This window comes from Rhinolophus ferrumequinum, assembly GCF_004115265.2.
Source record: "Rhinolophus ferrumequinum isolate MPI-CBG mRhiFer1 chromosome 15 unlocalized genomic scaffold, mRhiFer1_v1.p scaffold_54_arrow_ctg1_1, whole genome shotgun sequence".
Classification (NCBI taxonomy): domain Eukaryota; kingdom Metazoa; phylum Chordata; class Mammalia; order Chiroptera; family Rhinolophidae; genus Rhinolophus; species Rhinolophus ferrumequinum.
The window spans coordinates 911,201-937,189 of NW_022680357.1; the positions used below are offsets into that span (position 1 = coordinate 911,201).

At 48.6% G+C, this 25,989-nt stretch overlaps 3 protein-coding genes across 6 annotated transcripts in view; 2 read left to right on the plus strand and 1 right to left on the minus strand.

Moving 5' to 3' along the window:
- The first annotated feature begins 952 nt into the window (after nt 1-952).
- Nucleotides 953-4,587, plus strand: ASPHD1 (aspartate beta-hydroxylase domain containing 1). 2 transcript variants are annotated; one of them, XM_033101625.1, is made up of 3 exons: nt 953-2,050; nt 3,248-3,361; nt 3,895-4,587. In XM_033101625.1, exons 1-3 carry the CDS (start codon nt 1,123-1,125, stop codon nt 4,002-4,004), a joined length of 1,152 nt encoding a protein of 383 aa, XP_032957516.1. In that variant the 5' UTR covers nt 953-1,122; the 3' UTR covers nt 4,005-4,587. The 2 variants fall into 2 exon arrangements, with proteins under 2 accessions (XP_032957516.1, XP_032957517.1); XM_033101626.1 differs by lacking the exon at nt 3,895-4,587 and adding an exon at nt 3,533-3,881.
- Nucleotides 4,588-4,591: 4 nt separating this feature from the next.
- KCTD13 (potassium channel tetramerization domain containing 13) lies at nt 4,592-17,218 on the minus strand. Its single transcript, XM_033101628.1, has 6 exons — nt 16,774-17,218; nt 15,274-15,443; nt 7,504-7,593; nt 7,359-7,411; nt 6,547-6,742; nt 4,592-5,053 (listed from the first exon to the last, which is right to left on the minus strand). Exons 1-6 carry the CDS (start codon nt 17,015-17,017, stop codon nt 4,817-4,819), a joined length of 990 nt encoding a protein of 329 aa, XP_032957519.1. The 5' UTR covers nt 17,018-17,218; the 3' UTR covers nt 4,592-4,816.
- Nucleotides 17,219-17,295: 77 nt separating this feature from the next.
- Nucleotides 17,296-25,989, plus strand: part of TMEM219 (transmembrane protein 219) — a 28,992-nt gene continuing 20,298 nt past the window's right edge. Inside the window, exons 1-2 of one of the 3 annotated variants that reach the window (XM_033101667.1) lie at nt 17,296-17,603; nt 19,663-19,818. The gene's annotated coding sequence lies outside the window, so the exon portion shown is untranslated. Of the gene's footprint in view, nt 17,604-19,662; nt 19,819-25,765; nt 25,934-25,989 lie in introns of those variants that run through there. The other 2 variants (XM_033101668.1, XM_033101665.1) reach the window with 2 other exon arrangements.

Below are 25,989 nucleotides of genomic sequence, written 5' to 3' on the forward strand. Positions count from 1 at the left end.
CCCTTCCTTTTTACAGAAGCTCATGTGGCTTTCCCCTTCTCTAGGAGAATGCAAGTTTCCACGTTTGTGAGAAGCCTAGGGGGTGACGGGCTGAGAGCTGGAGAGGGGAGACCCCTCCTCTTACATACAACATGAGCCAGGCCCGCTGCCAGGGGGTTTCAACTTTGATTCCCCCCCCCCCCCGCCTTTTCTCACAACGCCTCTGGAGCGCCCTTTTCAGCACCACCAGTGCGCGGACAGCTCTTCCGGGCCGGGCCGGAGTGGGCCCCGCCCCCGGCGCCGCGGGCAATTGGCTGCAGCCGCCTTCACTGTCAATCAGGCTCCAGCCTGGGCTGGCTCCTGTGAAAGGAGGAGTCGCAGGCCGACCGGTCCGAGGATCTGCAGACCCACGGACCCGCCACGGCGTCCCTGTCCGCAGTCCGCGCGCTCGTCCCGCCCCTTGGTTTGCCCCGCCCCAGGCCCCGCCTCTTCTTTTCGCATTGCGGGGAGCCTGGAGGTTGGCATCTTGCCCCTTTGCGCCCCACGTGGCACCCCTTGGGGGTCCCGGGAAAGGGAAATCCAGAGACGACCCCTGCCCCCCACCCCCGGCAGAGTTGCCGCTGTCACTGGGCGGGGACGGGGGTAGCTAAGCTGAGGGGAGGGGGTGACGTCAGGGTGTGTGGGAGCCAAGGAAGGAGCAAGTAGAGTGTGGAGGGGGGAGAGAGAGAGAGAGAGAGAACGAGAGAACGAGAACCCGCGGGTCGTAGAAGTGAGGGCAGGAAGGAGAGCGGGGGTAGATAGGAGAGAGAGCAGCCGCTGCAGAGGACCGCTGGTTGCGGGTTCCCGGGGCTGAGGGTCCAGGTGGAGTAGAAACTGCTGCCGGGGGTGGGGGGGAAGCTAGAAGGAAAGGGGCAGGAGGAGAGAGAGAGAGAGCGAAAAGAGGGGTGGGAGGTGGAGGGAAGAGAGAGGAAAGGAGAGGGAGACAGACGGTGGGGAACGGAGAGGCAGAAGGGGAGAGTGGAAACCGCAGTAAGGAGAAAGAAGCGAGGGGGAGGGGTGGAAGAGGAAGAGGAGAGAGTTGGAGAAAGAAGAGACAGGAGACAGAGGAAGAAGGAAAGAAAGGAAAACGAGGGTTAAAGGTACATGAAGGAGGGGAGAAGGGGGATACAGGGTGGAGAGAAGACCTCAGAAGGAGAGAGAACCAAGAGTGGGGAATTTGGAAGGGAAGAAGCCATGGAGAGAAGCAGTGGAGAGCTGGGGAGACAGGCGAGCTGGGGTCTGGAAGATGCCCCGGGCCTCTGGGCCATGGCCTCCCTGCCCCTCATTCCCGCATGGCCGTTGCCTCTGGCCTCCTCGGCCTTTACCCTGCTCCTGGGAGCCCTCACCTCCCTTTTCCTCTGGTACTGCTACCGCTTGGGCTCCCAAGACGTGCAGGCCCTGGAGGCTGGGAGTCGGGCTGGAGGTGGTCGTGGGGAGCCTGGGGGGTGCTCTGAGGCTGGCAGGCCAAGCCCAGGGAGTCCTGGGGAGTCTGGGGAAGGCCCCAGGACAGAAGGCCTGGTGAGCCGTCGCCTGCGGGCCTATGCCAGGCGCTACTCCTGGGCAGGGATGGGGAGGGTGAGGCGGGCCGCTCAGGGGGGCCCCTGCCCTGGGGGAGGGCCAGGGGTCCTGGGCATTCAGCGCCCAGGCCTGCTTTTCCTGCCAGACCTGCCCTCCGCCCCCTTTGTGCCACGGGATGCCCAGCGGCATGACGTGGAGCTCCTGGAGAGCAGCTTTCCTGCGATTCTGCGGGACTTTGGGGCTGTGAGCTGGGATTTCTCAGGGACGACCCCTCTGCCTCGGGGCTGGTCCCCACCTCTGGCCCCTGGGTGCTACCAGCTCCTGCTGTACCAAGCCGGCAGGTGCCAACCCAACAACTGCCGCCGGTGCCCCGGGGCCTATCGGGCGCTGAGGGGGTTGCGGAGCTTCATGAGTGCCAACACCTTTGGCAATGCTGGCTTCTCCGTCCTCCTGCCGGGGGTCCGGCTTGAGGGCCGCTGTGGGCCCACTAATGCCAGGGTCAGATGCCATCTGGGTAAGTACATGCTGCCTGCTTCTCTTCTCTGCCACCAGATCTTTCTACACTGTGGTTCTGATCGTGCCTCTTCTCAGAAATCTTGCCCAGCCTGTTGCCCACACAGCAGCCTTTCCCAAGCTTCAGTTACCTGCAAACCCTCTTCCTAAGCCTTGCCGGCCTCATTTCCCACCTGCACTGTGTCTTCCTAGGGACTTCCCACACACTGTTTTCCTTATTTAAAAGGAATCTTGATAGAACAACGATAATCGATATTACTTGCCCTAAATAGAAAGTACTCATAAAAAACAAATGTAAACTTAAAAAAGAAAAAAGGCTTAAAAAATTCTAGCTAGATAGTCTCTGAGATGGAAGCTCTCGTTTAGAAGGCAGCCATGTCAGTGGGGTCTTAGTGCTGTGGTCTCACCAAACTGAGATGTTCTTTGTGATGTTTTAAAGATTGAAAGAAAATGGAAGACAAAAATTTTCCGATGGTTATTTATTGCCACGACCTTGTTTTGCCTAAAATCATCTCTCATGCTACCGGGTGGACATGTCCTCCATTTCGAAGTGCCCTGGCCACAGAATCAAGCCAGATCCTTCCTCTCCTCATGTCCCATCTGTTCCCTTCCTCCCATCCCCTCCCACCCTAAATCCTGGAGGCCTTCTGACTCATCCTGGCAGACACCACACTCACGCTGTACTCTTAACCTACAATGTCTTTTCCCCCTCATCATTTTATCCACTCCTGGAAAACTACTTAACCTTCAGGACTCATACTTGCAAGCATCGCACCTTCTCTGGGCTGTCTTATTATTCCCTGTCACTTGAAGGGGCTGCTCCATTTTCTCGCAGTATTTAACTGCGGGGACCTTCGGCCAGGGCAGTCATTCATTTTATACTTTGTAGGGAGAGAGGGCCCAGCACATAGTAGGTGTTTAAGTTAAATTGTCAGAAGCCCAGGAGGAGATGCCACTTCGTCTAGGAAGCCTTCCCTTTCCTGGGAAACAGACTGGACTTTGCACAGCATGTCCTCTATCTCCTAGCCCTTCTTTCAGCCAGTGCTGTGTTATAACTATACTCGGGTCACCTCCCAGAGAGCAAGGAGGGAGCACCATTGAACCTGGCATGGGAGGCCCTCAGACTGCTTTCTGACTGAATGGGGTGGGCCCCTTGGACGGAGGCGGGAAGGTTGAATGCCTGGCTCTCTCTCCACAGGCCTGAAGATCCCCCCTGGCTGTGAGCTGGTGGTTGGGGGCGAGCCCCAGTGCTGGGCTGAGGGACACTGCCTGCTGGTGGACGACTCCTTCCTGCACACGGTGGCTCACAATGGTAAGGGGTGGGGGGGACTCCCGCTCTGCTTGGTGGGATGAAGGGCTGAGGTGAAGGGGACTAGACGAGGGGCTATAGGATCAGCTCAGGGCTTGCTGTCCCAGCGCCACTGTTTTCCAGCTGCATGACCTTGAACAAGTCAGGTAACTTCTCCAATCACCTGTGAAACAGGGCCGCCGCCTTCTTGGTGAGATGACTGAAGGAGGAAATGAATGCAGGTGCGTAGGACGTGGTTAATAGCACAAGACCCTGGGCCTGGACCACCTGGGTTCCTGTCCTACCTCTGGCACTTACGAGCTGTGTGACCTTGGGCAAGTTATTTAACCTCTCTGTGCCTTGGTGCCTTTGTCTAAAATAAGGATGATTATGGCACTACCTTATAGTTTGTTTTGATGATTAAGGCTTAATGCATATGGGAGGGGCACAGTGCTTGGCACTTGCTTACAAAGTGTTGGCTTCTACGCCTACTTGGTGAGCACTCTGGCATATAAGGACTTAACGTCAGCGACTGTCTCCATCCCCATGTGCCCTAGGCGCCCCCGAAGATGGGCCTCGCGTGATCTTCATCGTGGACCTCTGGCACCCCAACGTGGCCGGGGCTGAGCGCCAGGCCCTCGACTTTGTCTTTGCACCAGACCTTTGACAGGGCTCCCTTCAGACACCGGGGCTGGCGAGATGCTGCATTCAGAGGTGGCCTGGGTCGTGGCCCGGCGTGCGATGCAGGGGGTGGGGTGGGACTGCGGCAGAACTGGCGGGTGAACACGGAAATACAGCTCTTGTCTCCTCTCCGAATTCCTGACTACTTCCTTCCCAGCTGCCCGCCCAGAGAAAGCGTGGGGGCAGCGGCACATGTCTTCTCCCATCCAACGAGCTAGGTACCTCCTTCACACAAGCTAGCTCGCTGGCCCTCTCCCCGGGACTCAGCCGCGGAGCCCCGACTAGACTTTATTCCAATAATTTAATAGAAAATTAAAATAATAAATAACATGAAACAGATTGAGAAGATAGCTGAACTGGTGTAGGCCCAGCCAGCCCAAGATAAAGGGAAGGAGGGAGGGAGGCAAACGACCCCGCACGACCCCACACAACAGTTGGAGGCAGCTCAGAACGTGGTGGGTGTTCCGAAGGGCTGGCTTGACACTTTGGCATGGACAATGTACTAAGTAAAGAGAACAGGAATTCTAACTCATTGTAAACCAGCTGATGAGGGAAGATGACAGGGCCAGGGTAGGCCGTCGGGAGGGCTCTGGCCCAGGCAGGGGCTGGAATGTACCGTGTTGTCAGTAATGAAGTGGGAATGGATGGAAAAGCCTGAAGTGCACTGTACCATGCAACGGAAGGACAAAGGAAGACTCGCGGCTTGGCCAGCAAAGCCGGGGAAGAGGGCTGGGACGGGGCGGAAACGAGAGAGGGACTGGGTTCCAGCGTCAGAAGGGAAATGGAAAAAGGTCAGGATCAGTCCTTAAAGACGATCTGTTGGCCGTGAGGACGCTCGTCGTGGGTGATGTGACGCCGCACGTGGATTCTGCGGACCCGGTGCTCTCGGCCCTCCTCGTCGTCTCCTCGGCTGGCCCCGCCACCGCCTGCTGCACCCCCTGTGGCCTCCAGGAGGGCTGGGTCTGGGCCCCGGGGAGTCTCATAGATCAGGATGTTCAGGGTTTCCTCAAAGATCCGGGCCTCTGGGAACTCCACCTGCAAAATGCCAGCAGCCCTGAGCCCCCACGCTCAGGTCCAGCCACATGGCCACCCTGTCCCCAGCTGCTCCTGCACTGGCACACCTCCCCCCACGTTTGCAGGCCCAGGTTCTCTGGGCTGGACTGCCCTCTTTGCAACTTCTTGACTCAGCAAAGTCACGCTTCTACATCAAGGTCCAGCTCTGAGTTGGGCAGGTATTTGTTTTCTCTCCTTTGCTACCAAGTCTCTTGGCATTTTCTTGCATTAGGCGAATGTTTCCTGAGGGGCTGCAACTGTCCCAGCTGTTCTAGGCGTTAAGGATACAGCCATGAACAAAACAGACCAAGTTCCTATCCACGGGGAGTTTACATTCTAGGGAGAGGACAGACGGACGTTTAATAAAATATTAACTGTCAGATGATGAATGTTATGGAAAAACATGTAGCAGGAAAAGGGGTGGGGAAGGCCACCGCTAGGAACGTTACAACTTTAAAGAGGGAGTTCCCAGAGGCCTCACCGAGATGACATTCGACCACCAGCTGAAGGAGGGGAGGGAGCGAGCCAAGTGGCTGATAGAGAAAGAACATTCTGGGAAGAGGCAGTAAGTAAGGAGTGGAAGAGCTCTGGGGCAAGGCTGCATTTATTATCTGGACAGCAGGAGCAAGGCAGCCGGTGTCAGGCAGCGGTGATGGAGAGAGTGAAGGGGATGAAGTGAAGGGGCCCCGGGGTTCTCCTGTGCGGCTTGGCGGAATGTCACTAGCGGAACTCCTAACAAGCTGCATTCTAATCGTTTATCTTCCTGTCTTCCCAATTACAGAGGGAGCTTCTTGGAAGCTGGATCATTCATTCATCCTTCATTTATGCGTTCAATAAATGTTTCCTAGCTTCCACTAGGAAGTGATAAACTCTTCTACTAGCCTCCACTAGTGCTAGAGAGATAGGGAAGAAAAAGACACAGGCCTACCCTCAAGGAGCTAACACCTTACAGCTGAAATAAACCTTCCTACCCCCGCCCCATGCCCACACTACAACACACAGCGTGTTTAGCTAAGAAGGAAGTTTGACCAACTTTGTCTGGGGTTGTTGGGTTGAAAGTTCATGGGCGAAGTTCATGGGTGTCCCAAAGAAAGTGACGCTTGGCTTGGGTCTTCAAGAGTACGCACGAGTTCACTGGGCAGATAGGGATGAGGAAAAATCACCCCAAGGAAAAGGAACAGTGTGCAAAGGGAGGGAGGTGTGACATAGCGCCGGGGACTCAGAGACTGGCAAGATCTCTGGTGTATCTGAGGCACAGCCCTCATTGCAAGGGCAGAAGCGATCAGGCTGGTACGACCATCAGGGTCCAGATGACATGACATCACGACGTACCCAGCGAAGAACCCAGAACTTGGTACCCTGCTCCTAGCTCTGATGACTTCTGCCCCATCGGCCGAGCTGCCTTTGCCCCGGTCCTGGCCGCCTGCCCACCATCACCACCGCCCTCCCTGACGGGGCCCGGCACCCCTTCTGACCTTGGTCTGCTTCTTCTCCGTGGCATAGACAATGGAGGTGCAACACACCTCCGCGATTTTGCGGCCCTGCCCGTAGAAAGACCAGCAGCAGATTTCGTCGCCCAGCACGTCCTTGAGGAAGAGCAGCCGCCCGTGGAAGCGCAGGGCCAGCTTGTCAAACAGCTCGATGTTCTTGAGGAGGTTGTCATCTGAGGTGCTGGGGAGGACCAGGGCCCGAGGCCTCAGCACAGCCCTGCCCCCTCCCCACGAGGGTCCCCCCTTGTGGTCAGTGTCCCGCGGGCGCTTCCTCCGTGCTAAGCAGGCCTCCAAAAGGAAGCAACGTTTGCTACGCAAATCCCAGCACAGCAGAGGGGCACCCCTGGACGTCTCTGGGGTCACCTGGCATCCTAGCTCCACCACTGTTTAACTGGTTGACACTAAGGCAAGTTACTTCACATCTTGGTGCCTCAGTTTCCTCATCTGTAAAATGGAGATCCCCACAGTACCTCCCTCAAACAATTGTGAGGATTATGTGAATTAATACACGTAACCAGAGCCGTGCCTGTTGTCAATTAAGCTCTTGGTACGTGTTGCTCATTACTGTCTGTTCCTCACCTGAACTCCGGTTTTACTGATGATAAAACGGAAGCTCAGCAGTGGAAACGACCAGTCCCAAGAACCCAGTGTGTAAGTGGCAGAGCTGCAATGTGCTTTCAGGCTGGCACTCTTCTTTCTCCTCCCTCTGGGTGGCCCTGCCCTTCCCTAGGGCCACCAGCAGGGCCCTCCGGACCCCAGATCCCACCGGGGGCCCCTCCCTGCCCCGGGGCGGTCACCTGGTGTAGGAGTACTTGTTGTTACTGCGGTTGTGCAGGAGCTTCACCACGGGCTATGGGGGAAGGAGAGAGGGTGGAGAAGGGTGGGGGTCAGGCTGCAGGGAGAGGACCCTGCCCTCCACCCTCCAGGGCTCAGGGGCCTCACCTTGGAGGTGCTGGCCAGGAGCTGCTGCTCCTCCCGGGGAGATGTCACGGTGGGGATGAGGCACAGCGGGGACAGGTTCTCCCTTTTTTGCTGGAGAAGAAGCGGAAGGTGGTTAAGAGCACAAGCAAAGGCCACTCACTCCCCCACTGGAAAGCCTTCCAAAGCCGCTTGCTGCCTTTGGGGAAAATCCTGACTCCATAGCGGTCCACAGGATCCGCAGCGTCCGCCCTCTTTCTCCCTGCTGCCTGCTGGCCTTCAGGCCCACCCGTGGCCTGTTGGTTGGCACACCCAGTTTGTACCCACCTAGCCCTTTGCTGTTCCCACTGCTAGAACGGCCTACACTCGTTGTTTGCAGGGCTGGGTCCTTCATACCATTCAGGTTTCAGCTCAAATAGGGCCCCTGGGTGTGTGTGTGGGGGTGCTGTCCCCCCGCCCCCCCGCCCCAAGCTCCTCTGTTTCTTGCTTTTCATACTATCAGTTCCCTTTCTTTGTGGCACTTAGTTCTTCCCATTTTCTCATTTTTTGATATTTGTGCTTATGGTCTCTCTTTTCCCATCCGGGAAGTAAGTGCCTAGTATATAGTAGAAGCTCTATATGGATTTGTCAAATGAATGAACCTGGTTGGGTGGGAGATTGGAGGCAAAATCAGAACCGGACACAGGCTTCTTTCCTCTTCTGCCTGTAGAATCTTCCTGACAAAACCCCTCACCTCTCCCAACCAAAAACCTAGATGTGCAATTCTAATACAAATTCCACTTTTTTTTTTTTTTTTAGAAACTCATGGGACTTTTTCTAAAATTAATATGGAAGGATAGAAGTTTACTATTACTTAGGTCAATTTTTAAAAAGAGCCAAGAGGAGAGATTGACTCTACCAGATATTAAAGTATCCTACGAAGCCATAATAATGAAAACAGTGTGGTTTTGGTGCAGAAACAAAAAAAACCCATGAACACAATAGGGAGCTTGGAAAGAGACTAACATACATGAGAAGTGAGAGTTACAAAGAGGACGCCACAGATCAGTGGACAGAGTATGGAGTATGTATTGGTTATTGCTGTGTAACAAATGGTCCCCAACCGTAGCAACTTAAATCAACAGGATATATTTATTATCTGTTTTTGTGGGTCAGGAATTCAGGACGGGCTTAGTGGGGTGATTCTGGCGTGGGGTCTCTCGTGAGGTTGGAGTCCTGTCAGCCGGGGCTGTGGTAACCTGAAGGCACGAATGAGTCTGGAGGGTCTGTTTCTAAGAAAGCTTGTTCCTATGGCAGGCAAATAACTTGCCCAGCTTCATGCTGTCACTTGGCAGGAAGCGTCTGTCCCGTCACTTGGACCTCTCCACAGGGTTGCCTGAGTGTCCTTATAACATGGCAGCTGACTTCTCCAAAGCAAGTAATTCGAGAGCAGGGTGGAGGCCTCAGAGTCTTTTATGACCTAGTTTTGTCAGCCCTATTCAGTGTGGGAGGAAACTACACAGATAAATGAATAGTAGGGAACGAGAATTGGCTGCCATTGATGCAAATCCTTCCCATGTGGAAAACACACTCACCCCCTCTCACGATCCCCCAAAGTCTCATCCCATTGCAGCATCAGGTTGAAGTACAGAATCCTGACATCTGCATCAGGTCCGGGGGGAATGAGGCTCCGTGAGCGTAGTTCCTTAACTATAGCTTCATAAATACATTTGCTCTTTTTGAAAAGGAAAAAAAAAAAGATTTTATTGGGGAAGGGGAACAGGACTTTATTGGGGAACAGTGTGAACTTCCGGGACTATTTCCGAGTCAAGTTGTTGTCCTTTCAGTCTTAGTTGTGGAGGGCGCAGCTCAGCTCCAGGTCCCGTTGCCGTTGTTAGTTGCAGGGGGCACAGCCCACCATCCCTTGCGGGAGTCCAGCTGGCAGTCTTGTAGTTGAGAGGACGTGCTCCAACCAACGGAGCCATCCGGGAGCTCAGCGGCAGCTCGTTGACTTCATTCTAGTTGCGGAGAGCGCAGCTCGCTGGCCCATGTGGGAATTGAACCGGCAGCCACGTTGCCCAGAGCTCGCGCTCTAACCAACTGAGATACCCGTCCGCCCCAGTACATTTGCTCTTGATCTGAAGACCTGTGAACTAAAGAGACAATTATCTCCTCCATACACCTGATACACAATGGGGAGCAGGCATCAGAGTAGTCACTAGGACACTCCTGTTGGAAAGGGTGGGGGGCGGGAGGCACATGGCAATCACTGCTTCATAGAAACTGTGTAATCCAGCTGGACAAATGTTCAGAGCTCTGACGCCTACTCGTGGCCCGAAATGATTCCCTATGGCTCTTGGCTCCGCCCTGAGTCATCCTTCCTTTTCCATGAAGACAGTCCGGGCTCGCAGCTCCGTGGTTTTCTCAGCCGGCTTCCTGCCTGTAGAACTTTGGGGTACAAACTTTGGGGTGCAAACTTTGGGGTGCAAAGAACTTTGGGGTTCTCTTCACTGTCTCTATCCCTTTCAGTCCAAGCTGCCAGTGTTTCTGCCAGTAGAATTCTGAACAACTGAATGGGTGTCTTTTGAGTCTTGGGGTTCAGTTCATTAGACAAAAGCCAGACCCACAAATCCTTGTGAAATAAGTGCATGTCTGCTTGGGCTCAAGCTGAGACTGCTGAGCGATGACACCCTTATGCTTCTTAGATGCGCCGTTATTTGACTGAGTGGTTCTCTGAGGCATCTTCTTGGATATTTCTGAGGTCTTAACAAAGGATTTTACCATCGCATCCTCAGCTTCATCTTTCAGACCATGTTTTACTGAGAACGCCCTGAATTTGATCTTTGCCTAGAACAGGGGTGTCCAAACTTTTTTCAACGGTTTTCACCAAGGGCCATATGCGGTAAGATACACAAACAGCCGGGCCACTCACTCGAGGTGAAGTACGTATTGCCTCACCTGGTTTATTTAAGTAAACTACATATATTTTTGGAATTTGCTGTGAGCCAATTAAAAACGGATTGCGGGCCGCAGTTGGCCGGCGGGCTGCAGTTTGTACAACCCTGGCCTAGAAGCTGTTTGTTAATTTTAACATCATTTGTTACCTGGAAAGGCTGAGAATGTTCAAACTCAGTAATTCCTGGCTCCTTTTTATCCAACTGTTTAGTGTACAGTCTCCTATTTTACTGTCAACAAGAAACCTGGTATCACCTTCAGCATTCTGTCTGGAAACCTCTTTAGCTAAGTCACCCAGTTCATTAGGTTATGTTTTCGATTTTCTACATTACCATGGGAGACAGTGTTGCTGAACTTCCCACTACGTAAGAAGGATCCCTTTACACCATTTCCAGTAGCATTTTCCTCACTGCTGCCTCCTCAGAGATCATCAGATACCTATAAACAGACTCTTTAAAGCTCTATAGGCTTTTAACACTCTCCTCAAGGTCCTTCCTGCTCCTGCCCACTTCCCAGTTCTGAAGCCACTCCCCCATTTTAAGTTTTTGTTATGGTAGAACCCCACTCAATACCAAAATCTGTTACTGCTGGGTAACAAATTACTACAAATGTAGCAGCTTAAAACAATAAACATTTATTATCTCACACCGTTTCTGGGGTCAGGGACTTGAGATTGGCTTAGCTAGATGGTCCTGGTCCAGGGTCTCTCATGAAGCTGAAGTGCGGGTGTCGGCCAGGGCTGCAGTTATCGCGAGACCTGACTGGGCGTTAAGGATCTGCTTCTGAGAGAGCTCACGCGTGTGGCTGGGGGTTTGTGCTGGCTATTGGCGGGAAGCTTCAGCCCCTTACCCAGTGGACCACCCCCTAGGGCTGCTTGAGTGTCCTCACATGGCAGTTGGCTTCCCCCTGAGTGAGTGATCCAGTCAAGAGGCATTAACTGCAATGTCTTTTATGACCAAGCTTTAAAAGTCACATGTTCTCATTTCTGCAATCTGATTGGTTACCTAGGTCAGCCCTAACCAGTGTAGGAGGGGACTACATGAAAGCCAGAACAGCAGGTAAGAATTGATGGTGGCCAACTTGGCCACAGGCTATGGCAGATTAAGAGATGGCATTGGGAAAACTAGCTCTCTCTATGGAAGACAAGAAAAGAATTAAATCCCTTCGTAATTTACATTTATAATAGTGAATTCCATTTAGGTTAAAAGACCCATATATGAAAGCTAAAACTATAAAGCTAATAAAACAAAGAAAAATGGAAAAAAGTTCTTAAACAAGATCCTAAAAGGATACATCATTAGGCGAAAAAAAAAGGAGAGGAATTTACTACATTAAAATGAAGAATTTGTCCAGTTGACAATGGACAGTGTGACCTTACAAATAATCCCATGTAATAATATTGAGGGAATGATAGAATTATATTTATAGTTGACAACAGGAAAATGTAACTATGATGGAGGGATTAAACCATCATCACCTGAATCCAGGCTAATTCTGACCATCATTAACGATGGGTCACAGTAGCAATATTATGACTCTCTCGATATAACACAATCTAAAATGTATAAAATTACCTAAGTGGATTCCAACCAAAATGTTTAATATCGAGCCTTTAAATTTACTGTGTAGTTTATAGAAAACTCAGGATGGGGTAGGGTAACAAACCAAATGATTCCACCAACAACCAGGTAAATTTGGGAACTGGCTCATTGTGCAGGAAAGCTGGTGGTCTCTTTAACAAATTAGCATCATGAGAAAAAAGGGACTGTTTTGGGTGAGAAGAACCTTAAAAAACATAATAAATAGACGTAATGCAAGGATCTAGACTGGGTCCTTGTTTAGATGAACCAGCTATAAAAGACATTTCTGGAACAAATGGAGAAATTTGTGTATGCCCTGGACATTAGATAAAATTTTATTGACAGGGAATGGTGGCAATTATTAACAAAGAAACAAAGCAGATTACAAACAGCACACACGTCATGATTGTATTATATTTTGGCAAACACACACACACAAATATATACAAACACACATGAAAAAACATGGAAGGACATTTAGTGCTTTTATATTTTTAATTATGTGTTTTCTAAATTTCCGTTATACACACACACACACACACACACACACAGTTTTAAAAATAATAAATGGTTTTTTATAATAAAAAAATCAAGGATTTCTATTCTATAATAGATGCTACAGATAGGTGACATTCTAAGAGAAAATTCTGGCAACACATAAAACTGACTAGAAATTATTATCTGAAACAGACTTCCTCAACTGGGGTTCCTCCCCTGAATCTCAAAACCGAGCAAATAATTTGAGTAACGATTTTCTCAACTCTCCCAAGGACGATAGGTAAATAGTACCATCCTAGATACATAGGAGAAAAGTAAATGTATTATGTACAATACATGCCTTAGGGTAATAGGGCTTAATTCTCCCTAGGAACTAAATGAAAATATGCAAGGATCTCCTATAAAGTAACAAGATGAAAAAAAAAATTTGGTAAAGAATATGAATAGGGAATTCACAGAAGGGGAAACAAAAAAGCTAGTATATGAAAAGATGCTCAATCTCATTAGTAATCAGAGGGATGCAAATTAAAATGAGATCACTCTATACCAATCAGATTGGCAAAATGAGAACACTGGATGATGCTACGTGTTGTGGAGGATGTGCAGAAACGGGGTCCCTTACGCACTGCTGATCAAGAGTATAAACTCTCATCCATGCGGGAAAGTCATCTGACGATGTTGCTGAAATTCGTTTGTGTGTGTCTTGTCCCCAGAAATTCCACTCCCAGTGACAATCATGAGAAACCCTGTCTCTGGACCCGGAAGGGCCCATGCATGAGGATGTTGACCGTGGCACCATTTGTGGGAACAGGAAGCGGGAGGCAATCTAGGTCTCCAACCTCAGGGGAATGCATACATAAAAGATGGTGAATGTGTACCACAGATTCCTGTGCAGCAGTTAGAAGCGAAGAACTAAACATAGATAGAGCAGCATGGATAGATAATTTAAAAAGTATTAAATTAAGAAACAGAACACACGATCAATAGCTCAATGCCATTTATGATCACTTAAAACGCATATAAAACAAAGCTTTAACTTTTGAAGGGTACAAACATAATCCAAGCATATGTATCAAAACATCAGACTTAGAGGGGTACCTATGGGGGAAAGGGAAGTGGGCAGGGGGTTGGGAATGACGGAAAAAAATAAAAAGAGGAAAGATTTGCATAGATCAATGATGACTAAGTGCCACACAGAAGAATACATGAACTCAACATTTGGTACCTAAATCTTAAAAATAAAAACCTCCAAACAAATAAGCCAAGTGGGGTGGGGACGGGGAGGTCTCAGGGAACCTGGAAAAGAGGCAGCTGGAGCATAGAAGAAAAAGCACTGCACTTGAGAATCAGATAACCTGGGGATGAATGTGAGCTGGGCTGCTTACTAGCTCTGATCTTGGACGCATCCTCAGTTTCCCTCATGGTATTTGTTTCTTTGTTTTTTTTAAATGTCAAACAGGTCCAAGATGCACACACTCGCAGAATCGCTCCTGACACACAGGAGTGATTCTGTGGATATGGATAACATTAGACAAACATTAGATTCAGGAGTGGGTGTGAGACAATATTACATAAATGCAGAACTACCGAGCAGGAATGCACCTCCAAGATCATCCTGTTCAATGTCCTTCAAACTGCAAGCAGTTATGGGTCATGAACTAAGTTTAATGGCTCTCGAACAGCAGTGAAGGGAAAAGAAAGAAAACAGAATACATCAGAGTATATTTTGCTGAAAGTATCAGTTATAGTGAATATAAATATATGTGAATATAAAATGTGAATATATATGTGAATATAAAGTGTATTTTTTTCTATGGGCTGCAATCACAAAGTCTGAAAAACATGGATACAGCCCAAAGGAATTCTATGCTTTCGGATTTTGAAAATAAGTATTCCCCAAGATAATAGGAAATTGTTCATAGTTGTCACTTTTTAATATACAAAGGACATCAAAAGTGAAACTCTTACAATCTATTAATATTGTATCCTAAAAGAAAGAACTTTTAAATAGGACTGAACAAAAGGTTTTATGTAAAACCCACTGCATTGTACATATTTTTCTCGTTTCCTTATCTTTTGGAACATGAGGACAGAATGCTAGAGGTAGGAATTGACTGACTCAATGTCACTCAGTCAGCTGCGGTAGCAGTGACACTTAATGCACATATCCTGGCTGTGTTTTCCAAGTCTTCTCCTAAGAACCCGAAGCGATCCACAGAACAGAAGCCCAGCAGGTGGGGCTCTGGTACCAACAACCCTGTTTTATTGGGTTGTGCCACATTTTATTGCCAAAAAAAAAAAAATTTTTTTTTTTTTTAAGCCACTGGGGTGGGCACTGGGTGCTGCCTCCCAGGATAGAAACAGATCACAGAGGTCATTATGTTCCAATTTAAATTTAGATATTTTTGTTCCTAGTGGCATAAGAAAGTTACTTATGATTTCTGAGCAAGATTAAGCATAAGTCAGGTGGTAGTGTACCAGCTGGATTGGCTGGGTAGAAAGAGCAAGAAGCAGAGAGAGCAGCCATTTAACCATTGCAACAGTCTTGGCATGAGATGTTGAGAATGGTGCTGCCTGAGGCAGAAGGGATGCAGAGGGCAGCACCCCCAAATTCTCTGGGGTCCAGGGCTAGTCAAAGCCAGGCCAGAGGCAGCCTCTTCAGGCAGTACTCCATGTTTCCTTTTTTTCCACCCCAATATCCTAATATCTAACTATTTGGCAGCTCTCCCAGGGACATGGGCACACAGGGGTGGGACTCTGGAGGTTGGGGAGGGACCCTCACCTGCAGTGCCAGCTGGCAATCCTCAATCAGACCCTGTACCAGGTAGTAGCGTGCTTCCCCTAGCAGTTCCCCCAGCTCTCTGGTACTCTCAGGCAGTGGCACTGACCCATCCCGCAGGTAGTTGAGGATTGTGCCAAAGTGGCGGCCGCTCCTGTCAATCAGGACCCAACCTGGAGGAGTAGGGGAGAGGAAGGAGAAAGGATGGCTTTGCTGGGGGCCCTGGAGCTATGAAATTTTTATGAAAAAAGGATTCCAAAGCTACGAGTCTAAAAACTGATCTTTCTCAAACCTCGGCCTTATCCAAGAAAATCCCCTTTAAACATGTCCAGTGAGTGTTCCCATAGGCCCCTTTCTAACGTATCCAGCCAGAGAGAATTAGTTCCCTCCTAAGTCTATTCTACATTGAGAAGATTAGAAAGTTCTTACAGATTACCTTATCAATAAACCTCTACCTCTCGTGTGTAATTCTGACCATCCTATTTAATGAAAATGTCTACCTCACCTGCCAGTTCACTACCATTTTAACCTTTCTATTCTTCATAGAACTTATTACTATGTATCTGTAATTACATGTCTTTTTTTTTTTTTTTGTATGTTTACTTGCTTACTGTTCTCCTCTGCCCCCACAAAAAAGTAAACTTCATAAGGCTACTCTTCTGAGCTTCATTTACCAAACAAACTATCTCAAGCCCTAACGGGCAGTGTACACTTATTAAATAAATACATTCTTCACCTTCAGATTATCTGAAGACTGAGCTGCACCTCCCAAATGTTTATTTACCTGTTCTCACAATCCTTTTTAACCCCTCTGAACTCTCCCACACTTTACGGTTCCACTTGGGCACAGTGGGGCCGAAATCTGAATGCAACACTCCCAGAAGGTAAGGTTCGCCTGCCAGCGAGAACTGTCCACCCTCTCCGCGGGGGTGTCCCTGGCAAACTCAAAGAAAGCAGCCTCCTTCTTCTACAATCTGCATTTACAGATGGGTTGCTAGAGCGTGTTGGGGGAAACACAGACAGACCAGACACTCCGGCAACTCCAGGCTGGTTGTTAGCAGCGCTGAGGCAGGGAAGGGGGGATAAAAAGGCTGGGCGGTTGTCAGAAACTGATGCAGGTTGGTGGAAAGAGGGCTGCTGGCAGCAGGGCTGGTTCCCAAGTTTTCTGAGCCGAGAAGTGGGAGAATTGGGAGGGAGTGGTCAGGAAAATTCTGGGGTGACATGTTGAATCACTTACCACTTACCAGCGGCTGGCAGAACTGGGGGAGAGGGGGATGGTTCCATTAAGTGTCGGTTATTGCTGGGGGGTCAAGATTGGGGGAGAAAGGAGATTGTGAATGAGAAAGGGGAGGTTCGATGGGAAGTGGGGACTGGAGGTGAGAATGAGTTGTCTGCAGGGCAGTGAGACGAGCGCACACACACACTGGGCGATGAAAACCGGGGAGTCAGGGCGACGGCGCTCCGGAGGATGGAGGGAAGCACGAGTGGGGGCAGCACGCGTACCTCCGGCATCTGTGATCACCTCGGCTCGGCCGCTGAACATGGCGTTGAGCACGGAGTCCTGTCCCGTGAGCGTGCGCAGCGTGGTGTAGTGCAGCGAGCCGCCCACGTTCAGCTTCACATACTTGCTGTTGGGGGTCAGTGGCTTGAGGCCGTAGGCGGCTGGTCCAGGCTCGAGTTCCGAAGGCTTGGGGACTTCCAGGGACAGGGCCTGGGCCGCCGCCGGGCCCGAGGCCTCCGCCGACATGCCCGGGGGTGGTGGTGGTGGGGGCGGCGGCGGCGGCGGCCGGCGATCTGCAGCCCTCTCCGTGCCCGCCGGCAAAGACCCGGGGGCCCGAGCGCTGGGGCCAGATCACAGGACCCACACGCCCACACGTCGCCGCTACCCAGCGACACTGGCCGACAATGCCATCGCGCCGGCACCTCCCGGAAGCCGGGCCCAGCAACTGCGCAGGCGCGTCAAAGTCCCGCCCCCATCCGCGCGAGGCCGGCGTGCGGAGCATGCGCAGTGGCCTGGGGCTGGCGGAGGCGTCGCGGGGCGGCGGTCGGGAGAGGTGAGGCGCGCGCTCTCGTTCGCAGGACCGGGGCCGCCGGAGGGAAGCGCCCGGCCACCTGCCCGATGTGGACAGCGACGTCCCCGCCTCCTGGCTGGGTTTCGGCTCTCAAGGCGCTGAGCGGGCATGAAGGGGACACTGAGGCCCGTAGAGGGCACTGGGCGAGTTTCCCACCCGCCAACCCCGAGCACCTGGACCGACGGAGGAGCGCTGTGGACAGAGCGCCCGGGGACGCTCTCCAAGGAGGCTGCGAAAACGCACAACTCCAGCCGAGTCCGGGTAAAGCTCACGGGGGCTTTGCGCAACCGCACGTGAGTCGGGCGGCCGCATCCCATCCCGCGAACAGAAAGGCGCTGCTCAAGCGGTGGACGAGAAAACGTTTTAAAATCACAGGCCGAAAGCCAGCGGAAGAAAAGGGAAAGAAAGTCTTAGCAAAGAATGTGTGGCTTCAGGCAAGGTTGCCCTCCCCAGGGGTCTAGCAGGCGGGTTCTCCCAGGCGTGCCCACCGGCTCATTCCATGCCTTTTTTTTTTTTTTTTTAACATTTTGGGAACTCTGTTTTTATTTATTTATTTAATTTATTTATTAATTTGGGGAAGGGGAACAGGACTTTATTGGGGAACAGTGTGTACTTCCAGGATGTTTTTCCAAGTCAAGTTGTCCTTTTAATCTTAGTTGTGGAGGGCGCAGCTCAGCTCCAGGTCTAGTTGCCAGTTGTTAGTTGCAGGGGGCGCAGCCCACCATCCCTTGGGGGACTCGAGGAATCGAATTGGCAACCTTGTGGTTGAGAGGATGCGCTGCAGCCAACTGAGCCATCCGGGAGCTCAGCGGCAGCTCAGCTCAAGGTGCCGTGTTCAATCTTAGTTGCAGGGGGCGCAGCCCACCATCCCTTGTAGGAGTCGAACCGGCAACCTTGTGGTTGAGAGCCCACTGGCCCATGTGGGAATCCAACTGGCAGCCTTCGGAGTTAGGAGCAGGTGGCTCCAACCACCTGAGCCACTGGGCCAGCCCTCGTTTCTTTTTAAGAAGGCCAAAACGGAGTGGCCTCCGAGGGCAGATGGCAATAGTGCTAGGGCATGCAGGCTGTAAGTAAGGTCATCAAGGAGGGTCTCTCTGAGGAGGTGGCACTGAGCTGAAGCTGAGAAGAAGAGGCCACATAGAGGGGTGAGGGCAGACTTCCCGGCAGAGGGAAGGGCCAATACAAAAATGCCCAGGCAAGAACAGGCTTGGTGAATTGAAAGAGCAGAAAGGCGGCCAAGGGTGGCTGGAGCAGCTCAACAAAGGTCTTAACCTCCCGGCTAATGTGAGATACCCAACCTGGAAAGAAAGAAGAAACAAGATAGACACACTGTTGATGAGAAAGTGGGGTGCAACGTGTGATGTAACGCTCTGGCTCAGTGTCTGGCAGGGGGATTTGCTGGAGTGAAAAGCTGCACACGGAGCTGTGGAATGGTGGGGGAACGGTGGTGGTTGCTCATGTTTGTGGTTTGGACAATGTGTTCAGACGTGATTATGGAATAGGCGTTCTCTCAATCCGTTAGAGAGTGACTTGGTCGGATGTTGGAAATTGTTTCTGCTCAACAGGACAACCTCGGGTGTTACGAGTTCCCTGGCTGATCCTGGGCAAGTCACTTGTCTCTGGGCTTCCATGGTTCCTTTACTGCTTACTGAGGGGCATGAATTTAAATGCCCACAGGCGGCAGGTAGGAGTGTAAATGAGTGGGGTGGACCAGTTGTTAGATAAGCGGGGCCCTGGGGTGACCTGTGGAGAGCTCATGTTGTACCAAGAGGGGTTGCCAATTTTGATTTTTCAAGTGTAGTTGGTTAAAAAGAGAAGCCGCTCGTGGCCTCCTGGGAGTTGATCAGCCCTCTCCCTCTAGAAACCTTGGTGTCGCCAGCAGTCCACCTGGTACTTACAGCTAGGCTGCAGTGTTGTCCTGTCGAGCAGAAACAGTTTCCAACATCAAACAAAGTCACTCTGCTGCATTGAAAGACCATGCCACAACCATGTCTGCACACATTGTCCAAACCACGAAAATGACGAAACCCAACCCCCTCCCCGAGTCGGAATGACTGCTGCGTATTTATAATACCGAGTAGAGCTTTAGCCCTGATCCATGCCTCCTCCTGACTTCTAGGTAAGAATTATTAAGATAACCGAAAAGAATTATCCCCACCCCCTGACAGCAGCCAACCTGGAGAAAATCTCCCCTTTCTCAAACCCCCCTGGAGAATAACCTACCACAAGCCTAAATCCTGCACTGTCTTTCTAACACGTGCTTGCTGACATGCCCAAGATGGGTTCCCCATGGTCTATGCTCTACCTTGTTCAACCACAGATGTGTTCCTGGTGGCCTTTGGCTGGAGGGCCTTGTCTGAAATGGGGGATCCATGGAGATGAGCTGAAACCCTCACTGCTGGGACTCTCGTAATAACGGGTACATCTGAGACCGCCTTGTGTCTAACTGGGGTGCCGTCCTGCCCATGATTTGGAGGTAAGCCTGATGTTTTGTCGAGACCCTTAAGCATTGGAATTATTTTGTTTGTTTTCCTTGGAATAACGTTCTGGAGTTTTTGGTTGTCCAATTTCTCCTTGGTAAAATTGTTTTCTGGCCTTCCATACATGCTCCTATGGTCTATTCTCTTGTCTAGTGTGTTGAATGTGTTTGTCTGTAAGAGGAAGAGTCTAGAGGGGAAGGATGAGTGTGCAGCCACGGATATCTGAGGGCATCACAAACCTGTTACTGCTCAATCTCTAGTGGCTGAACGCTACTTCTCAATCTAAAAAGTTGGAAATGCCAAACCACTTGGCAGTCCTGTAACCAGGTAGCGTGCTGGTATCTCTTTTGTTAACAGAATTAACCAGGCAAATTTCTGTGTCAGCCAAGGCCCGATAAGTGTGTCCTACAACCAGCCCCAGAGACCGTGGAATTCAGAACATATCCTCAGACTTGTGTCCTTTGGATAAACTTTGCCTTGAGTCACCATTTCAAACCTTTATGAGGACTTCTTCCTGAGTTTTGTCTGTGTCCCTGAGAACTGTTTTGTTTTGTTTCTTCTGCCCCAAATCAGGACATTTCCTCTGGACCCTGATCAATGACAGTTAGCCTTTGGCCAAGTTCTGGAGATAGAGGTTTACGTGGCACCATCCTATGGATCCGTGTGCCAACTAAACCTGGGCCAAATACCTGCTTCCTTCATTTTTTATTACTATTACTGTAACTGGAACCCTTATCTCTCTAACTGACACCATTTTACTAGGGACCATTGTGTTGGCCATTTTGGGGAACTGTTGGCAAGAATAAGATTGTTTATTTGAGAGGTACCTCAGAACAAAAGGGGAAAAAACTTCATTGAGGAGATTGTCTTGTTTGTCAAAAAGAGAGATTATTTTAACATAGGCAATATTTCACTTCTGTACTTTGTAGATTAATAAATGCTGCTTTTTAATTGTATAACTGTATTAAATTGTCAAGTTATTTTTAAAATAAGCTGGAAGGCCACTCTGTGTGTGTGTGTGTGTGCGTGTATATGCCAAAATCTGTTTTTCTACGTTTAAATGGTCTTCCCTTTGCTTGCAGAGGGAACACTGATTAGCTTTTTAGAGTGTAGTTTCATAATTCTCTGAAGTAGCGCCCCCTCATGGTTTTTGCTGTCCGTTTCCCTCTCTTGGCAAACTGTAAAGATTAACTATCGAAACCGATTCTATTGTATGTGCACACTCTAGGAATAACCAGTCCACTTAAACAGTTAAAAATGTCTTAAAGAATTAGTCAACTATGTATGTTTCCTTTGGGGGCACTGAAAAGTGTATTTGTGTCATAGGCTTTGTTATTATAGTTACAACATAAGAAAAGGCCTTAGTTCCAAGATAAAAGAAGAGCTTTTTAAATTTGCCATGAAATGTCTTTAAATTTGCCATGAAAAGTAATGCCAGAACAATATTTTGGTCTGTAAAGATTGGGGTTAATTTTCAAATGATTTAAACTTTTAAAAACCTTTAAAATTTTTATATTGATCTTATAAGTTAAGTAAGTTATCGTGTATTTCGTATATTCATCCCCAGATCTTACTTATAATTGGAAATTTACACACACACACACACACACACACACACACACTGGGAGTGCCAAAAAAAATGATACACACATTTTAAGAGATGTTAAAATGTGTGTATCATTTTTTTTGGCACCCTCTGTGTGTATTTGTGTGTGTGTGTGTGTATGTTTATATATAACTGAAAGTTTGTACCACCTTCACCCATTTCCCCCAAAGACCACTCCCCCCATCTCTGGCAACCACCTATCTGTTCTCTGTCTTTGAGTTCAGTTATTTTAGATTCTACATATAAGTGATATCATCTGGCATTTGTCTTTCTCTGTTTGACTTATTTTACTTAGCGTAATGCCCTCAAGGTCCATCCATGTTGTCACAAATGGCAGGATTTCTTCCTCTTTTGTGGCTTCTATATGTGTATATATCACATTTTCTTCATTGATTCATCAGTTTATTTCCATGCCTTGGCTATTGTAAATAATACTGCAGTGAACATGAGGGTGGATATCTCTTTGAGATAGAGATTTCGTTTCCTTCAGGCAGTGGAATTTCTGGATCATATGGTAGTTTTATTTTTACTTTTTTGAGGAACCTCCATACTGTTTTCCAAGGTGGCTGCACCAGTTGACATTCCCTCTTTCCCCACATCCTCACCAACCCTTGTTATCTCTTGTCTTTTTGATAACAGCCATTCTGACAGGTGTGAAGTGGTATCTCACTGTGGTTTTGATTTGCATTTCCCTGGTGGTTAGTGATGTTGAGCATCTTTTAATGTACCTGTTGGCCAGGTGTATCTCTTTAGAAAAATGTCTATGCAGTTCTTCTGCCCTCTTTTTAATCGGATTGTTTTTCTGCTATTGAGATGTATGAGTTCTTTATATACTTTGCATATTAACCCCTTATCAGATATATGATTTACAGATATTTCTCCCGTTCCACAGGTCGCCTTTTCATTCTATTGATGGTTTCATTTGCTGTACAGGAGCTTTTTAGTCTGATGTCATCCCGCTTGTTTCTTTTTGCTTTTGTTGCCTTTGCTTTTGGTGTCAAATCCAAAAAAATCATTTCCAAGACTTATGTCAAGGAGCTTATAGTCTTTGTTTTCTTCTAAGAGTTTTATGATTTGAGGTCTTACATTCAAGATGTTAATCCATTTTTGAGTTGATTTTTTGTGTATAAGATAGAGGTCCATTTCCATTCTTTTGCATGTGGCTGTCCAGTTTTCCTAGCATCACTTATTGAAGCGACTGTCTTTTCCCCATTGTATATGAGGCTGGACAGTTAAGTTTGTGAACTTGCCACTATGCGCTTACATTGGCAGCACTGTACAAACAGCTCGGTAAGGTTTCATAACCTTGGTATATCAGTGTCTCACAGCTTTGTTCGTGTCTTGCTGAGTGGCGTTCATTATTGTTGTTGCATGTGTTTGTGTGCCGTCATGAGAATGTCTGAGCTTGAATTAGTGCAGAGAACAAATGTTAAATTTCTTGTTAAACTTGGCAAGAGCGGAAGTGAAATCAGGGACATGTTAATTCAAGTTTATGGGGATAATGCCAGGAAGAAAACAACCGTGTCCAAATGGATTAAACATTTTTGTAAGGGGAGAGAACGCGTCACTGATGAAGAGAGGGCAGGGTGGCCAGTTATGAGCAGAACTGATGAAAACATTGCAAAAATACATCTAATTGTGCTTCAGAATTGTTGGCTGACTGTGAGAAGCACAGCAGACCAAGTAAACATCGATAGAGACACAGTTAGGAAAATCTTAACTGAAAATCTTGGCATGAGAAAGGTGTGTGCAAAAATGGTCCTGAAGGAGCTCACTGATGAACAAAAGCAAAGGAGAGTTGAAATTTGCTAAAACCTTTTGGAGAGGCAAGACAATGTTTTGGGCCGTGTTATCACTGGTGATGAAACATGGGTGTACCAATATGACCCTGAAACAAAGAGTCAAAGTGCACAATGGAAGTCAGCCACTTCTCCACAACCAAAAAAGTTCCATCAGTCCAAATCAGGAATCAAAATGATGTTGTTAACCTTTTTTTATATCAAAGGAAATATTCATTATGAATTTGTACCAACTGGACAAACAATTAACCAAGGTTACTATTTGGAAGTGCTGAAAAGGCTGCGTGAAAAAGACGAAAACAACCTGAACTTTTCGCCAATAATTCATGGTTCTTGCATCACGACAATGCACCAGCTCATACAGCACTGTTTGTGAGGGAGTTTTTAACCAATAAATAAATAACTGTATTGGAACACTTCCTACTCACCTGATCTGGCCCCCAGTGACTTCTTTCTTTACCCAAAGATAAAGAAAATATTGAAAGGAAGACATTTTGATGACATTCAGGACATCAAGGGTAATATGACGACAGCTCTGATGGCCATTCCAGAAAAAGAGTTCCAAAATTGCTTTGAAGAATGGACCCTGGCTTCTGTGCATAGCTTCCTAAGGGGAGTACTTTGAAGATGACCGTAGTGATACTCAGCAATGCGGTATGTAGCACTTTTTCTAGGATGAGTTTGTAAACTTAATTGTTACACTTCATATGGCAATTTCTATCAAATAAAAACATTATGGTGTGTCCTCATCCACCTTATTCAGCAGATCTGGCACTGTGTGACTTCTGGCTGTTCCCCAAAGTCAAAATGACCATAAAAGGTAAACGTTTTGAATCAATTCAGGACATCGAGGCAGCCACGACAGTGCAACCAAAGACATTCATGAAAGAGGACTTCCAGAACTGCTTCAGAAAGTGGCAAGAATGAGGGGATAAGTGTGTTCGAAGTGAGGGGGAGTATTTTGAGGGGGATCAATGGCAACGTGTCTTTTACTGTAATAATTCTTTTAAATTTAAATAATCGCCATATTTTTTTATCACACCTCTCATACATATCAAAATAAAAATAAGACCACTCTGTCATCGCGTCTGAATACAGACACAAAAACAAGCGCGTTATCTGAACAACAGATTTAACCACCTATCCCCACACTGACTCATATAAATGACTTCTGCTTCTTCATTGAATTATAGCTTTCGTCTTCCCACCTTTAGATAAATATTTTAAAGGTACCAAATCATAAAACTATCCCATTTCCTAACAGCACAAAGCCAGAGTAGAGCTCCTTTCCTTGAGTCCTCCCCAGAAACCTAACATAAGCTCAAGTCCTATGAGAAGTCGTGTATAACATCCTCTCACCGAGATGCCCCCCAGTTTCCCATATTGTGTGATCCCTCTCATTGCACTGAGTCAATACGCCCGACTTTGTTCAATTACAGGTGTGTTGTGGTAGCTATGATGGGAAGACACTTATTGTCACTCAGCAGCCTAGCAGACTGTCCCCCGGTGTCTTTCCTTAAGGACTGTGCATCTCTGGGACTGTATATTTCTCTCTATTTAGTCTCCAAAAGAGGGTTTGCAGCCAATGACGAGTAAGATTCCCCATGAGGGAGGGGGACAACTCAAGCCAGGGGGAACCCCATGGAGACCCCCAATGAGCTGCCTTAGAAAGATTTGGGAAGGGGACTTGTCTCCCCTTCCTTCTGCCTGGGAAAAGCTGCTGCTGGCTCTGACTTTCCCCTCTCCCTCTCACCTAATTGGGAAGAAAGTCTTGAGAGTGATAAGATTAAGCTCTCTCTGCTCAGCTCTGTGAAACAATTTCAACATGTGATATATGTCCCTTAAGGGAGTCGCATACCCTCACCTCAAGGACTTTCTGCCTCGGCTGTTTGAAGATAAACATAATTGGTTTGGGTTGTTTCTATAACATGATAAGTGAGTCCCACAACCGTGTCAGAAAAAATACTGCTACTCCCTTGTACTTATCAATAAAAACCTCCAGTCGGCTCAAATCTGGGCTCCAGTCTTTCAGAACTGTGAGACCCCTGGCCTTCTGAGATTTAAACTGCATTAAGTCTCTGTTTCTTTCTTTCTTAAAAACTTAACCCAAAGCCACCCCTTCTTGCACCCTCACTGCCCGTGTTGCGCTGGACGCGACAGGCACTGACCCTGGAAATTGGATTTTTTTTCACTGAAAGATACTGATGTTTTTAAAGGTGACTCAAAACAAGTTTTCAACATTCTGAAATGATATAAAACAGGTGCATAGGTTCGATGTGGCCCGAGGACCACCAGTTTGCAACCTTGTGGTTGGGTGATTTTCCTATCAGATGTAAAGGTTGATGCCGTGATGAATGGTTAACAGCTATTCCGTACCTAAACTGAACCGGGGTTAGAACACATGTATTGTTTTAGTTAATGTTCTTTGCTACTGAAGTCACCCAGAGCTCTCTGCACTCTGTTCCTGCTGTGCCATTTGCAAGGTCCCCTGCTTCATGTTTGTCTATAAACCAGGTCAAATTCCTTCTCATGGTGAGCCTCTAGCCATAGGAACTGTGACCGAGTACACACCAACACCTGCACGGACAAATCCTCAGGGAACAAAGTCCATTTTTAACGAAGCTGGCCCGACCACAGCGGAGTCGGCGGGACTTCCTGGGCGTCTCAGCATCGTGTTCTGGAGGAGGAGAAAGTGAGCCGTGTCAGGTATGGGCTTCTTCCTGGGAGCTGGGACTTGGGCCAGGCTGAGAAGGGCTATGGGA

Coding starts and splice junctions, on each gene's coding strand:
- ASPHD1 (XM_033101625.1), top strand. CDS start 1,123: ATGAAGGAGGGGAGAAGGGGGATACAGGGTGGAGAGAAGACCTCAGAA. Junction 2,051..3,247: donor CAGGGTCAGATGCCATCTGG/GTAAGTACATGC, acceptor CTCTCTCCACAG/GCCTGAAGATCCCCCCTGGC. Junction 3,362..3,894: donor GCACACGGTGGCTCACAATG/GTAAGGGGTGGG, acceptor CATGTGCCCTAG/GCGCCCCCGAAGATGGGCCT.
- KCTD13 (XM_033101628.1), bottom strand. CDS start 17,017: ATGTCGGCGGAGGCCTCGGGCCCGGCGGCGGCCCAGGCCCTGTCCCTG. Junction 15,444..16,773: donor GGTGATCACAGATGCCGGAG/GTACGCGTGCTG, acceptor CTACTCCTCCAG/GTTGGGTCCTGATTGACAGG. Junction 7,412..7,503: donor TCCTGGCCAGCACCTCCAAG/GTGAGGCCCCTG, acceptor CTTCCCCCATAG/CCCGTGGTGAAGCTCCTGCA.